Source organism: Aquarana catesbeiana, linkage group LG04, assembly GCF_042186555.1.
Source record: "Aquarana catesbeiana isolate 2022-GZ linkage group LG04, ASM4218655v1, whole genome shotgun sequence".
NCBI lineage: Eukaryota > Metazoa > Chordata > Amphibia > Anura > Ranidae > Aquarana > Aquarana catesbeiana.
In genome coordinates this window covers 539,598,129-539,611,082 of record NC_133327.1, presented here as the reverse complement: position 1 = coordinate 539,611,082, position 12,954 = coordinate 539,598,129, and the positions used below count along the sequence as shown (strand labels likewise).

Here is a 12,954-nt window from a genome sequence, read left to right as displayed (position 1 = left end):
TATCCAGTATCCTGTGAACCTGTATCCTGATTCCTGGCTTGTCTTGTTACCTTCCCTTGAACTCTGCCTGTACCGACCCCGGCTTGTCCTGTGACTAATCTTCTGCTTCCTCCCTGGTACCTGCACTGCTGATCTGGTTTGACCCGGCTTGTTCCTGACTACGATCCTGCCTGCACCTAGTACCCGATTTGATCTGCCGTGTATGACCCTGCCTGTCCGACCCTGCTGCTTGTCATTGTCATCTGCACCTGCTGCCATCTGCTAGTCTCCTGCGGAAGCTTCCCTGTGTCTTCTCAGTATGACCGGACCCGCTACCTTGCTACCACCCAAGACTTTCTGGCACTCGTGCGACTCTGTACTTTGGTGCCTTCTGTTTGCTCTATCAGGGGCCCTAAGTCAAAGTGGTAAGGGAGGCCTTGCTCGTCCATTCAGGCTCTTCTACCAGGTACGTGATAGGCACACAGCAGGGCATATTACATGGGGCACAGAGCAGGGCACATTATGGGGCACATTATGGGGCTCACAGCAGGGCACCTTACATGGGGCACACAGAAGCATCAGTACACAAGCATCAGTTTCTTCCATATACAGAGCAATACCCCCTCTACTCCTGTCCATTGCAGGTGATGTCACATACAAGCACCTGGGATGGGGGTAGGGGCTGGTGGGGAACAGTGCGTCACAGCTAGCACTAGCTGCTTCCTTGCATAATTCTGCATGTGTCAGCAGAGAGGTGCAATCTATCCATCAGCTGCCTACGACTGATGGATAGGTCATGGTGGAACCCATGAGGACCTCTTGTGGAACCCTAGGGTTCTGTGGAACTCTGGTTAAGAAACCCTGCATTAAAGAGTCTATGTTTAAAGAGGCAAAATCAAAGTTATGCTGCTCTTTCATCATGCATTTGTTCAGTTATTCACTAAGTGGCAATTGTAGATCACCTGTTATTAGAGCAAACGCCAACAATGATAGAAACCATCAAGTAGTTATTCAATGTTAAAAAAAAATTATAGATTATATGCAAATGCAAAGAGTGATATAGTTATTTGTATTGGCTATTTAAATCACCCCTGGTTCGCGTGGCATTGCTAGTGCTTTAACCATACTTTTTGTCATGCAATCTTTTAAACTGGCAACTTCGGGGATACACTACTTCTTTAAGGCTAAAATCCCAAAGCACAATAGTTAGTTGTGTTTTTTGCTAAAACTGAGTTTGTATGAAGTCTTTCAGAAAAGATACACAAAGCTCTGAATTTCACATTGAACTGTCTTGCCCAAACAAAAGCCTCTAGCTATGAATGAATGCCATTGACGTTCACTGTGTTCAGCTATTCTGCCTGAGGGTGCAGTTTCATGTAATTCTGCATTCTCTAGCTTATGTCTGGATTAAATGAAAATTACAATACCTTGCTTCTGAAGTTCAGTATATTTGTGCCCTTTGTTAATTAGCCTGAAATCCACTTTGCAATACCATTTAAGTCTATTCAAGCATATCAAAATGAGGATTTGTTTTGCATTCTGCACTGCATACCTGGTCTGGATTGTGCATTAAAGGACAGTTGTCACACTGATCACCAACTCCATCCTTATCAGTGTCAGTCTGGTCTGTGTTGTACACGTATGGGCAGTTATCCAATTCATTTAAAATATCTAAAAGTAAACACATCAAAATTATCATTGTATAGCTAAATAACTTTTTTCATTATGTTTTGCTTTGCCATATACACACAGGTTCTAAAATAGTCTGTATATCCAGCTGTATAAGGAGTACATAGGTAACTGCAATTGTGGAGTTAGGGCAATTTTTTTCAAGGTACAGGTAGTCAAGAACTGGCCTTAACTGCTCAGAAAAAAGGGGGCAAAACTGTCTTGAGAATAGTGGGATACTCTCAGAGACATTTTGTCATTATAGCAACACATTTAAAAGACGTAAAAAAGGATTCCAGGTATGGATATTTCTAGTTACAATGGTACAGCTTGGACCAATATAACTATGCATATACCATACCTGTGGTATGCATATACCATCCCTCTAGAAGTTGGAAATTACTATAGTAGACACAGCTTCTCCAGTGATCTCCATTAGCTTCCTGGGTCCTGTGCCAATTGACTGCCCTGCTGCATTTTGAACACAAGAGGTCGCTCACTTGACACGAATGCTAGTCAGAGATCACTTTGCATTTTCCTAATAAATGGAAAGCTTTCTCTTATTGCATGAGGTGGAGAGGTGGGGTGGTGATGTCATAGTCTCCACATCATACAATTAGCGAATGCTTTCTATTTATTAAAAAAAATCAAAGCATTTTCTGAATGGCACTCATGCCGAGTGGGCTACCCATTATTTTTGCAATGCAGCAGAACAGTCACTTGGCACAGGACCTAGAAGGTAGTGGAGTGGAGTGATGGTGCCAACTACAGTCATTTCCAGCTTCATGGGGAATCCCACAGGTATGGTATATGGATGATTATATTGGTTCAAGCTGGACCACTGTAATGCCCTGTACACAAGGTCAGATTTTCCAACGGAAAATGTGTGATAGGACCTTGTTGTCGGAAATTCCGGCCATGTGTGGGCTCCATCACTCATCTATTTTCCATCGGAATTTCTGACACACAAAGTTTGAGAGCTTGCTATAAAATTTTCCGACAACAAAATCCGTTGTCGGAAATTCTGATCGTGTGTACACAAATCTGACGCACAAAGTGCCATACATGCTCAGAATAAATTAAGAGACGAAAGCTATTGGCTACTGCCCCGTTTATAGTCCCGACGTACGTGTTTTACGTCACCAAGTTTAGAACGATTGGATTTTCTGACAACTTTGTGTGACCGTGTGTATGCAAGACAAGTTTGAGCCAACATCCATCGGAAAAAATCCATGGATTTTGTTGTCGGAATGTTCGATCAATGTCCGACTGTGTGTACAGGGCATAAGTATGCAAAAATTTTCATACTGTACTTGGAATTCTGCTTTATAATGTATCTAAACGAAAAAAATATAAAATGTATATATCATAGCTAACTGGTCTTTAGATGTGGTGATTGCATTCATTTTTTAGGCAGGAGGAAGAGAAGAGAGGAGGAGAGAGGTGGCCGGTAGGGATGAGCTTCGAGTTCGAGTCGAACTCATGTTCGACTCGAACATCGGCTGTTCGCAAGTTCACCGAACAGCGAACAATTTGGGGTGTTCGCGGCAAATTCGAAAGCAGCGGAACACCCTTTAAAAGTCTATAGGAGAAATCAAAAGTGCTAATTTTAAATGCTTATATGCATGGTATTGTCATAAAAAGTGTTTGGGGACTTGGGTCCTGCCCCAGGGGACAGGGATCAATGCAAAAAAAAGTTTTAAAAACGGCCGTATTTTCGGAAGCAGTGATTTTAATAATGCTTAAAGTGAAACAATAAATGTGTAATATTCCTTTAAATTTCAACCTGGCAGGCCGCAGGAAAAGAGGGGGAGATGAGAGAGCACCCCCCTCCTGAACTGTACCAGGCCACATGCCCTCAACATTGGGAGGGTGCTTTGGGGTCCCTCCCCACATCCCCACAACCCTTGCTCGGTGGTTGTGGGGGTCTGCGGGCGGGGGGGCTTATCGGAACCTGGAAGCCCCCTTTAACAAGGGGACCCCCAGATCCCGGCCCCCCACTATGTGAAATGGTAAGACAAAAGTACCCCTACCATTTCACAAAAAAAGTGTCAAAAATGTTAAAAATGACAAGAGACAGTTTTTGACAATTCCTTTATTTAAATGCTTCTTCTTTCCATCTTCTTTCTTCTATCTTCTTTCTTCTATCTTCCATTGGTTTCTTCCTCCATCTCATCTTCTTCTTCTGGTTTTTTTCATTTTGGCATGGGGTTCCCCTTAAAATCTATACCAGACCTGAAGGGCCTTGTATGGAATTTAGGGGGACCCCCATGCCATTTTTTTTTTTTTTTTAAATTTTGGTTCGGGGTTCCCCTGTGGGGAAATCCCATGCTATTTTTATCAATGAACTTATATGTATATTGTCGGACCGACAATTCATATAGCCGCGAGTATTTTTAAATTACTTTTCTTTCCTTTGAATTGTCATTTTGCTGTCAGACTGTTCTAAACATGGGAAACATGCGCCCCTTTACAGGCATACCATAGACACCCCCCAGGTACGAAATTTAAAGGAATATTACACTTTTATTGTTTCACTTTAACCACTTGACGACCGCCTCACGCCGATTTACGTCGGCAAGGTGGCACGGACAGGCAAAATCACGTATATATACGTGATTTGCCTTCCGCGGGTGGGGGGTCCGATCGGTCCCCCCCCGGTGCCCGAGGCGGTCGCCATTTCTTCCCAGGCGATGAGAGGTGAGGGGGAGGCCATCCATTGTTGGCCACCCCCTCCCGATCGCTCCCGGCGAATGAGAATGCTTCCTTTCCCTCTGTAAGGTAAACAGAGGGAAAGGAAGTGATGTCATCCCTCCTCGAGTCGGTCTTTTTGATCCGGCGCCGAGGAGAGAAGACATCAAGTAAGTCTGCACAACACTACACTAACAGTAGAACACGCCAGGCACACTTGTCACCCCCCATCACCCCCCGATCACCCCCCGATCACCCCCCTGTACCCCCTGTCACTCTGACACCAATAGCATTTTTTTTTTTTTGCATTGGTGTCAGTTTGTGTCAGTTACAAGTGTTAGGGCAGTTAGGTTAGCCCCCTTTAGGTCTAGGGTACCCCCCCTTAGGTCCAGGGTACCCCCCCTAATAAAAGTTAACCCCTTGATTACCCCCCGTCACCAGTGTCGCTAAGCGATCGTTTTTCTGATCGCTGTATTAGTGACACAGGTGACGCTAGTTAGGGAGGTAAGTATATAGGTTCGCTGTCAGTGTTTTATAGCGACAGGGACCCCCATATACTACCTGCTAAAGGTTTTAACCCCCTGATTGCCCCCTAGTTAACCCTTTCACCAGCGATCACCGTATAAGTGTTACGGGTGACGCTGGTCAGCTAGTTTGTTTTTTGTAGTTTATTACAGTTTATTACAGTTTATTATAGTTTTAGGGCACCCGCCGTTTATTACCCTATAAAGGTTTAACCCCCTAATTGCCCGGCGGTGATATAAATTACATTTTTAGGGTCAGCTAAGGTCTGCGTCGCCCCAGGCAGCGTCAGGTTAGCGCCAGTACCGCTAAAACCCACGCACGCAGCATACACCTCCCTTAGTGCTATAGTATCTGAGCGGATCGATATCTGATCCGATCAGAACTATACTCCGAAGGAAGTTTAGGGTTCCCTGAAACGCAGTGTTAGCGGGATCAGCCCAGATACCTGGTAGCACCTGCGTTTTGCTCCTCGGCCCAGCCCTGCCCAGCCCACCCAAGTGCAGTATCGATCGATAACTGACACTTACAAAACACTAAGCACACATAACTGCAGCGTTCACAGAGTCAGGCCTGATCCCTGCGATCGCTAACAGTTTTTTGGTAGCGTTTTGATACAGTCGCTGACAGTCAGGAGCTTTTTTGCCTGTGAGTCTCACTAGTGTACCCCTAAATTTAGAGCCCAAAATGGCAAATCGAAGGTACACTAGTGAAGAGGCCTACACGTTTCTGAGCATGACAGATAGTGAAGAGGAAGTCACTCATCTGTCAAGTTCAGGCTCAGAATACGAACCTGTAGAGGACAGCGGCTCCATGACAGATAGCTCTGACGACAGAGTTGTGGTCCCTGCTAAGGTCAGGCGTACCAGACCCCAATCTTCTTCTGTCCTTGAAGTGCAAGAACCGCAGGGCTCTCGTATGGAGCAGAGAAGTACTAGCGCCGCTATTCCTTCTGGTGAACTGGCAAGCACCAGCGGCCTAGTACACCCTGGTCGTACATCCAGCACTGCAGTATCACGTGGTGACGTGGCGAGTCCCATAAGTGCAGTTCAAGCTGGCGAGGTGGCAAGCACTAGTAGTGTCCCGCTGCCACCAAGAAGACAAAGACAGGCCCGTCGTGCCCATAGTGCCCTTCCTGCTGCATTGGCCAATCCAAATTGGGAACCCACCACTTCTGCAGCACCCGTACTTCCCCCTTTCACTGGCCAACCCACCACTAGATTTTTATTCACTGTTTTTCACCGAAGATCTCTATAGATCTATTGTGGACCAAAGCAATTTATACGCTGGTCAACACATCGCCGCTAATCCCCAGTCCTCCCTTGCCAGAGATTGGAGACCAATTACGGTCTCCGAATTTAAGACCTTTCTGGGCCTTTCCCTCCTCATGGGGTTGAATAAAAAGAGTAAGTTGCGGTCATATTGGTCCACTGACCCAATTTACCATTCACCCTTGTTCTCTGCTTCCATGGCCAGGGCACGATACGAGCAGATTTTGCGGTTCATGCACTTCAACGACAATGAACTCTGTCGTCCTCGTGGAGACCCTGCATACGATCGGCTCTACAAAATTCGGCCCCTCGTAAACCACTTCAACCAACGTTTTGCAGACTTGTTTACCCCCCATCAAGTTGTCTGCATTGATGAGTCCCTGATTAAATTTTCTGGCCGCTTGTCATTCAAACAGTACCTTCCCAGCAAGCGTGCCAGATACGGGGTCAAGATGTATAAGCTCTGTGACAGGGCCACAGGCTATACATATAGTTTTATGGTTTACGAGGGCAAAGATAGTCACGTAGAGCCGACAAACTGCCCTGACTACATAGGAAGCGCTGGCAAGATAGTGTGGGACTTGGTGTCACCCTTATTCGGAAAGGGGTACCACTTGTACGTGGACAATTATTATACGAGCGTGCCACTTTTTAGTCACTTGTTTGATCAGCAGATTGGAGCATGTGGCACCGTGCGACCTAATCGCCGGGGCTTTCCCCAGCGGCTTGTAGATTCCCGTCTTAGGCTGGGGGAGAGAGCCTGCTTGAAGTATAATAATTTGCTCGCTATGAAGTGGAGGGATAAGAAGAATGTTTTCGTTCTCACCTCCCTTCATGCAGACACGACGACCCAAATTCCTACGGCGACTGGTGTTGTGGAGAAACCCCTCTGTGTCCACGAATACAACCTTAATATGGGAAGGCCAGACGCTGGTACAAAAAAGTGTCTGTTTATTTATTTCAATTGGCTTTGCTGAACGCTCATGTGCTATACAGAGCTTCAGGACAGACTGGATCCTTCCTTAAATTCCAGGAAGAGATCGTCAGAGCCCTTCTGTTTCCAGACGGTGCTCTACCTCACCTTCCCCAACCAAATGCAGTAAGCCGGCTGCATGAGCGGCATTTTCTTTATGCCATCCCGAGTACCCCTACCCAAAAAGCCCCCCAAAAAAGATGTCGTGTCTGCAGCAAGCGCGGATTTAGGCGTGACACCCGGTCTTATTGTCCCTCCTGTCCTGGCAATCCTGGTCTTTGCATGGGTGAATGCTTTGAACGCTACCATACATTAGTTGAGTATTAGCGTAGGGTTCAGCACTGCACAGACTAGGCACACTAACACAGGATCTCCCAAGATGCCATTGCATTTTGAGAGACCCAAACCTGGAACGAGTTACAAAAGTTAAAAGTTACTAAAAAAAAGTGTAAAAAAAAAAATAAAAAAAAATAAAAACACAAAAAAAAATATAAAATAAAAAAAACAAAAATAGTTGTTGTTTTATTGTTCTCTCTCTCTCTATTCTCTCTCTATTGTTCTGCTCTTTTTTACTCTATTCTATTCTGCAATGTTTTATTGTTATTATGTTTTACCATGTTTGCTTTTCAGATTTTTTATACTTTACCGTTTACTGTGTTTTGTTGGTAACCATTTTATTGTTTTCAGGTACGCCATTCAGTTGCAGCGCGGATTTATTTATCTTGACAGCAACAGCATTTGCTCCCACGATATATAAAGCCGTGACTCCAGCGCTGTCGGAGGTGATTTCACCACCACAGTTACATACTTCAGCATATATGCCGAAGCGTGGGGGCAGCAGTGGGTGGAGGAGCAATTTGCTCCTGCCTTTTGCGGGAGGATGCCCCCATGCTTCGGCATATATAAATGGTGCATGTATGCCCATCATTAGAAGTGGGTGGATGAAGGGAGGTATTCTAATGGTGGGCATACCCACCGATCAATATCTTTTTTTCGTTCAGCCCACAGGCTGCATGAAAAAAAAGTTTACAATATATGCCTAACAAGGACCAGCAACGTACTGGTATGTTGCTGGACTTTGAGTGGTTATACCAGAATGATGCCTGCAGGTTTAGGTATCATCTTGGTATCATTCTTTTCAGCCAGCGGTCGGCTTTCATGTAAAAGCAATCCTAGCGGCTAATTAGCCTCTAGACTGCTTTTGCAAGCAGTGGGAGGGAATGCCCCCCCCATCGTCTTCCATGTTTTTCTCTGGCTTTCCTGTCCCAACAGGGAACCTGAAAATGCAGCCGGTGATTCAGCCAGCTGACCATAGAGCTGATCAGAGACCAGAATGGCTCCAAACATCTCTATGGCCTAAGAAACTGGAAGCTACGAGCATTTCATGACTTAGATTTCGCCGAATGTAAACAGCGCCATTGGGAAATTGGGAAAGCATTTTATCACACCGATCTTGGTGTGGTCAGATGCTTTGAGGGCAGAGGAGAGATCTAGGGTCTAATAGAGCCCAATTTTTTTAAAAAAGAGTACCTGTCACTACCTATTGCTATCATAGGGGATATTTACATTCCCTGAGATAACAATAAAATTAATAAAAAATAAATAAAAATGAAAGGAACAGTTTAAAAATAAGATAAAAAAGCAAAAAAATAATAAAGAAAAAAAAAAAAAAAAAAAAAAAAAAGCACCCCTGTCCCCCCCTGCTCTCGCGCAAAGGCGAACACAAGCGTCGGTCTGGCGTCAAATGTAAACAGCAATTGCACCATGCATGTGAGGTATCACCGTGAAGGACAGAACGAGGGCAGTAATTTTAGCAGTAGACTTCCTCTGTAAATCTAAAGTGGTAACCTGTAAAGGCTTTTAAAGGCTTTTAAAAATGTATTTATTTTGTCGCCGCTGCGCGTTTGTGCGCAATTTTAAAGCATGTCATGTTTGGTATCCATGTACTCGGCCTAAGATCATCTTTTTTATTTCATCAAACATTTGGGCAATATAGTGTGTTTTAGTGCATTAAAATTTAAAAAAGTGTGTTTTTTCCCCAAAAAATGCGTTTGAAAAATCGCTGCGCAAATACTGTGTGAAAAAAAAATATGAAACACCCACCATTTCAATCTGTAGGGCATTTGCTTTAAAAAAATATATAATGTTTGGGGGTTTAAAGTAATTTTCTTGCAAAAAAAAATTATTTTTTCATGTAATCAAAAAGTGTCAGAAAGGGCTTTGTCTTCAAGTGGTTAGAAGAGTGGGTGATGTGTGACATAAGCTTCTAAATGTTGTGCATAAAATGCCAGGACAGTTCAAAACCCCCCCAAATGACCCCATTTTGGAAAGTAGACACCCAAAGCTATTTGCTGAGAGGCATGTCGAGTCCATGGACTATTTTATATTGTGACACAAGTTGCGGGAAAAAGACAAATCTTTTTTTTTTTTTTTTTTTATTTTTGCACAAAGTTGTCACTAAATGATATATTGCTCAAACATGCCATGGGAATATGTGAAATTACACCCCAAAATACATTCTGTTGCTTCTCCTAAGTATGGGGATACCACATGTGTGGGACTTTTTGGGAGCCTAGCCGCACACGGGACCCCGAAAAACAAGCACCGCCTTCAGGCTTTCTAAGGGCGTAAATTTTTGATTTCACTCTTCACTGCCTAGCACAGTTTCGGAGGCCATGGAATGCCCAGATGGCACAACCCCCCCAAATGACCCCATTTTGGAAAATAGACACCCCAAGCTATTTGCTGAGAGGTATAGTGAGTATTTTGCAGACCTCACTTTTTGTCACAAACTTTCGAAAATTGAAAAAAGAAAAAAAAAAATACATTTTTCTTGTCTTTCTTCATTTTCAAAAACAAATGAGAGCTGCAAAATACTCACCATGCCTCTCAGCAAATAGCTTGGGGTGTCTACTTTCCAAAATGGGGTCATTTGGGGGGGTTTTGTGCCATCTTGGCATTTTATGGCCTTCAAAACTGTGATAGGTAGTGAGGAGTGGAATCACAACGTAACGCCCTTAGAAATCCTGAAGCCGGTGCTTGGTTTTCGGGGCCCCGTATGCGGCTAGGCTCCCAAAAAGTCCCACACATGTGGTATCCCCGTACTCAGGAGAAGCAGCAGAATATATTTTGGGGTGTAATTCCACATATGCCCATGGCATGTTTGAGCAATATATCATTTAGTGACAACTTTGTGCAAAAAAAAAAAAAAAAAAAATTGTCACTTTCCCGCAACTTGTGTCAAAATATAAAATATTCCATGGACTCAACATGCCTCTTAGCAAATAGCTTGGGGTGTCTACTTTCCAAAATGGGGTCATTTGGGGGGGTTTTGTGCCATCTGGGCTTTTTATGGCCTTCAAAACTGTGATAGGCAGTGAGGAGTGAAATCACAACTTTACGCCCTTAGAAATCCTGAAGGCGGTGCTTGGTTTTCGGGGCCCCGTATGCGGCTAGGCTCCCAAAAAGTCCCACACATGTGGTATCCCCATACTCAGGAGAAGCAGCTGAATGTATTTTGGGGTGCAATTCCACATATGCCCATGGCCTGTGTGAGAAATATATCATTTAGTGACAACTTTGTGCAAAAAAAAAAAAAATTGTCACTTTCCCGCAACTTGTGTCAAAAAATAAAATATTCCATGGACTCAACATGCCTCTCAGCAAATAGCTTGGGGTGTCTACTTTCCAAAATGGGGTCATTTGGGGGGTTGTGCCATCTTGGCATTTTATGGCCTTCAAAACTGTGATAGGAAGTGAGGAGTGAAATCAAAAATGTATGCCCTTAGAAATCCTGAAGGCGGTGCTTGGTTTTCGGGGCCCCGTACGCGGCTAGGCTCCCAAAAAGTCCTAAACATGTGGTATCCCCGTACTCAGGAGAAGCAGCAGAATGTATTTTGGGGTGTAATTCCACATATGCCCATGGCATGTTTGAGCAATATATCATTTAGTGACAACTTTGTGCAAAAAAAAAAAAAAAAGTGTTACTTTCCCGCAACTTGTGTCAAAATATAAAATATTCCATGGACTCAACATGCCTCTCAGCAAATAGTTTGGGGTGTCTACTTTCCAAAATGGGGTCATTTGGGGGGGTTTTGTGCCATCTTGGCATTTTATGGCCTTCAAAACTGTGATAGGTAGTGAGGAGTGAAATCACAACATTACGCCCTTAGAAATCCTGAACGCGGTGCTTGGTTTTCGGGGCCCCGTATGCGGCTAGGCTCCCAAAAAGTCCCACACATGTGGTATCCCCATACTCAGGAGAAGCAGCTAAATGTATTTTGGGGTGCAATTCCACATATGCCCATCGCCTGTGTGAGAAATATATCATTTAGTGACAACATTGTGCAAAAAAAACAAAAATTGTCACTTTCCCGCAACTTGTGTCAAAAAAGAAAGTATTCCATGGACTCAACATGCCTCTCAGCAAATAGCTTGGGGTGTCTACTTTCCAAAATGGGGTCATTTGGGGGGGGTTTGTGCCATCTGGGCATTTTATGGGCTTCAAAACTGTGATAGGTAGTGAGGAGTGAAATCAAAAATTTATGCCCTTAGAAATCCTGAAGGCGGTGATTGGTTTTCGGGGCCCCGTACGCGGCTAGGCTCCCAAAAAGTCCCACACATGTGGTATCCCCATACTCAGGAGAAGCAGCTGAATGTATTTTGGGGTGCAATTCCACATAGGCCCATGGCCTGTGTGAGCAATATATCATTTAGTGACAACTTTTTGTAAATATTTTTTTTTTTTTTGTCATTATTCAATCACTTGGGACAAAAAAAATAAATATTCAATGGGTTCAACATGCCTCTCAGCAATTTCCTTGGGGTGTCTACTTTCCAAAATGGGGTCATTTGGGGGGGGTTTGTACTGCCCTGCCATTTTAGCACCTCAAGAAATGACATAGGCAGTCATAAACTAAAAGCTGTGTAAATTCCAGAAAATGTACCCTAGTTTGTAGACGCTATAACTTTTGCGCAAACCAATAAATATACGCTTATTGACATTTTTTTTACCAAAGACATGTGGCCAAATAAATTTTGGCCTAAATGTATGACTAAAATTGAGTTTATTGGATTTTTTTTATAACAAAAAGTAGAAAATATCATTTTTTTTCAAAATTTTCGGTCTTTTTCCGTTTATAGCGCAAAAAATAAAAACCGCAGAGGTGATCAAATGCCATCAAAAGAAAGCTCTATTTGTGGGAAGAAAAGGACGCAAATTTCGTTTGGGTACAGCATTGCATGACCGCGCAATTAAAAGTTAAAGCGACGCAGTGCCAAATTGGATATAGCTTGGGGTGTCTACTTTCCAAAATGGGGTCATTTGGGGGGGTTTTGTGCCATCTTGGCATTTTATGGCCTTCAAAACTGTGATAGGTAGTGAGGAGTGGAATCACAACTTAACGCCCTTAGAAATCCTGAAGCCGGTGCTTGGTTTTCGGGGCCCCGTATGCGGCTAGGCTCCCAAAAAGTCCCACACATGTGGTATCCCCGTACTCAGGAGAAGCAGCAGAATATATTTTGGGGTGTAATTCCACATATGCCCATGGCATGTTTGAGCAATATATCATTTAGTGACAACTTTGTGCAAAAAAAAAAAAAATTGTCACTTTCCCGCAACTTGTGTCAAAATATAAAATATTCCATGGACTCAACATGCCTCTTAGCAAATAGCTTGGGGTGTCTACTTTCCAAAATGGGGTCATTTGGGGGGGGGTTTGTGCCATCTGGGCTTTTTATGGCCTTCAAAACTGTGATAGGCAGTGAGGAGTGAAATCACAACTTTACGCCCTTAGAAATCCTGAAGGCGGTGCTTGGTTTTCGGGGCCCCGTATGCGGCTAGGCTCCCAA

The 12,954-nt window shown here is 43.9% G+C and overlaps 1 protein-coding gene across 1 annotated transcript in view; it reads right to left on the bottom strand.

Annotated features, from left to right (window-relative positions):
• THBS2 (thrombospondin 2) overlaps positions 1-12,954 on the bottom strand; it is a 181,694-nt gene that overhangs the window by 26,431 nt on the left and 142,309 nt on the right. The window contains exon 16 of the mRNA XM_073627865.1: positions 1,532-1,650. Coding sequence (XP_073483966.1) covers positions 1,532-1,650 — 119 coding nt within the window. The remainder of the gene's footprint in view (positions 1-1,531; positions 1,651-12,954) is intronic.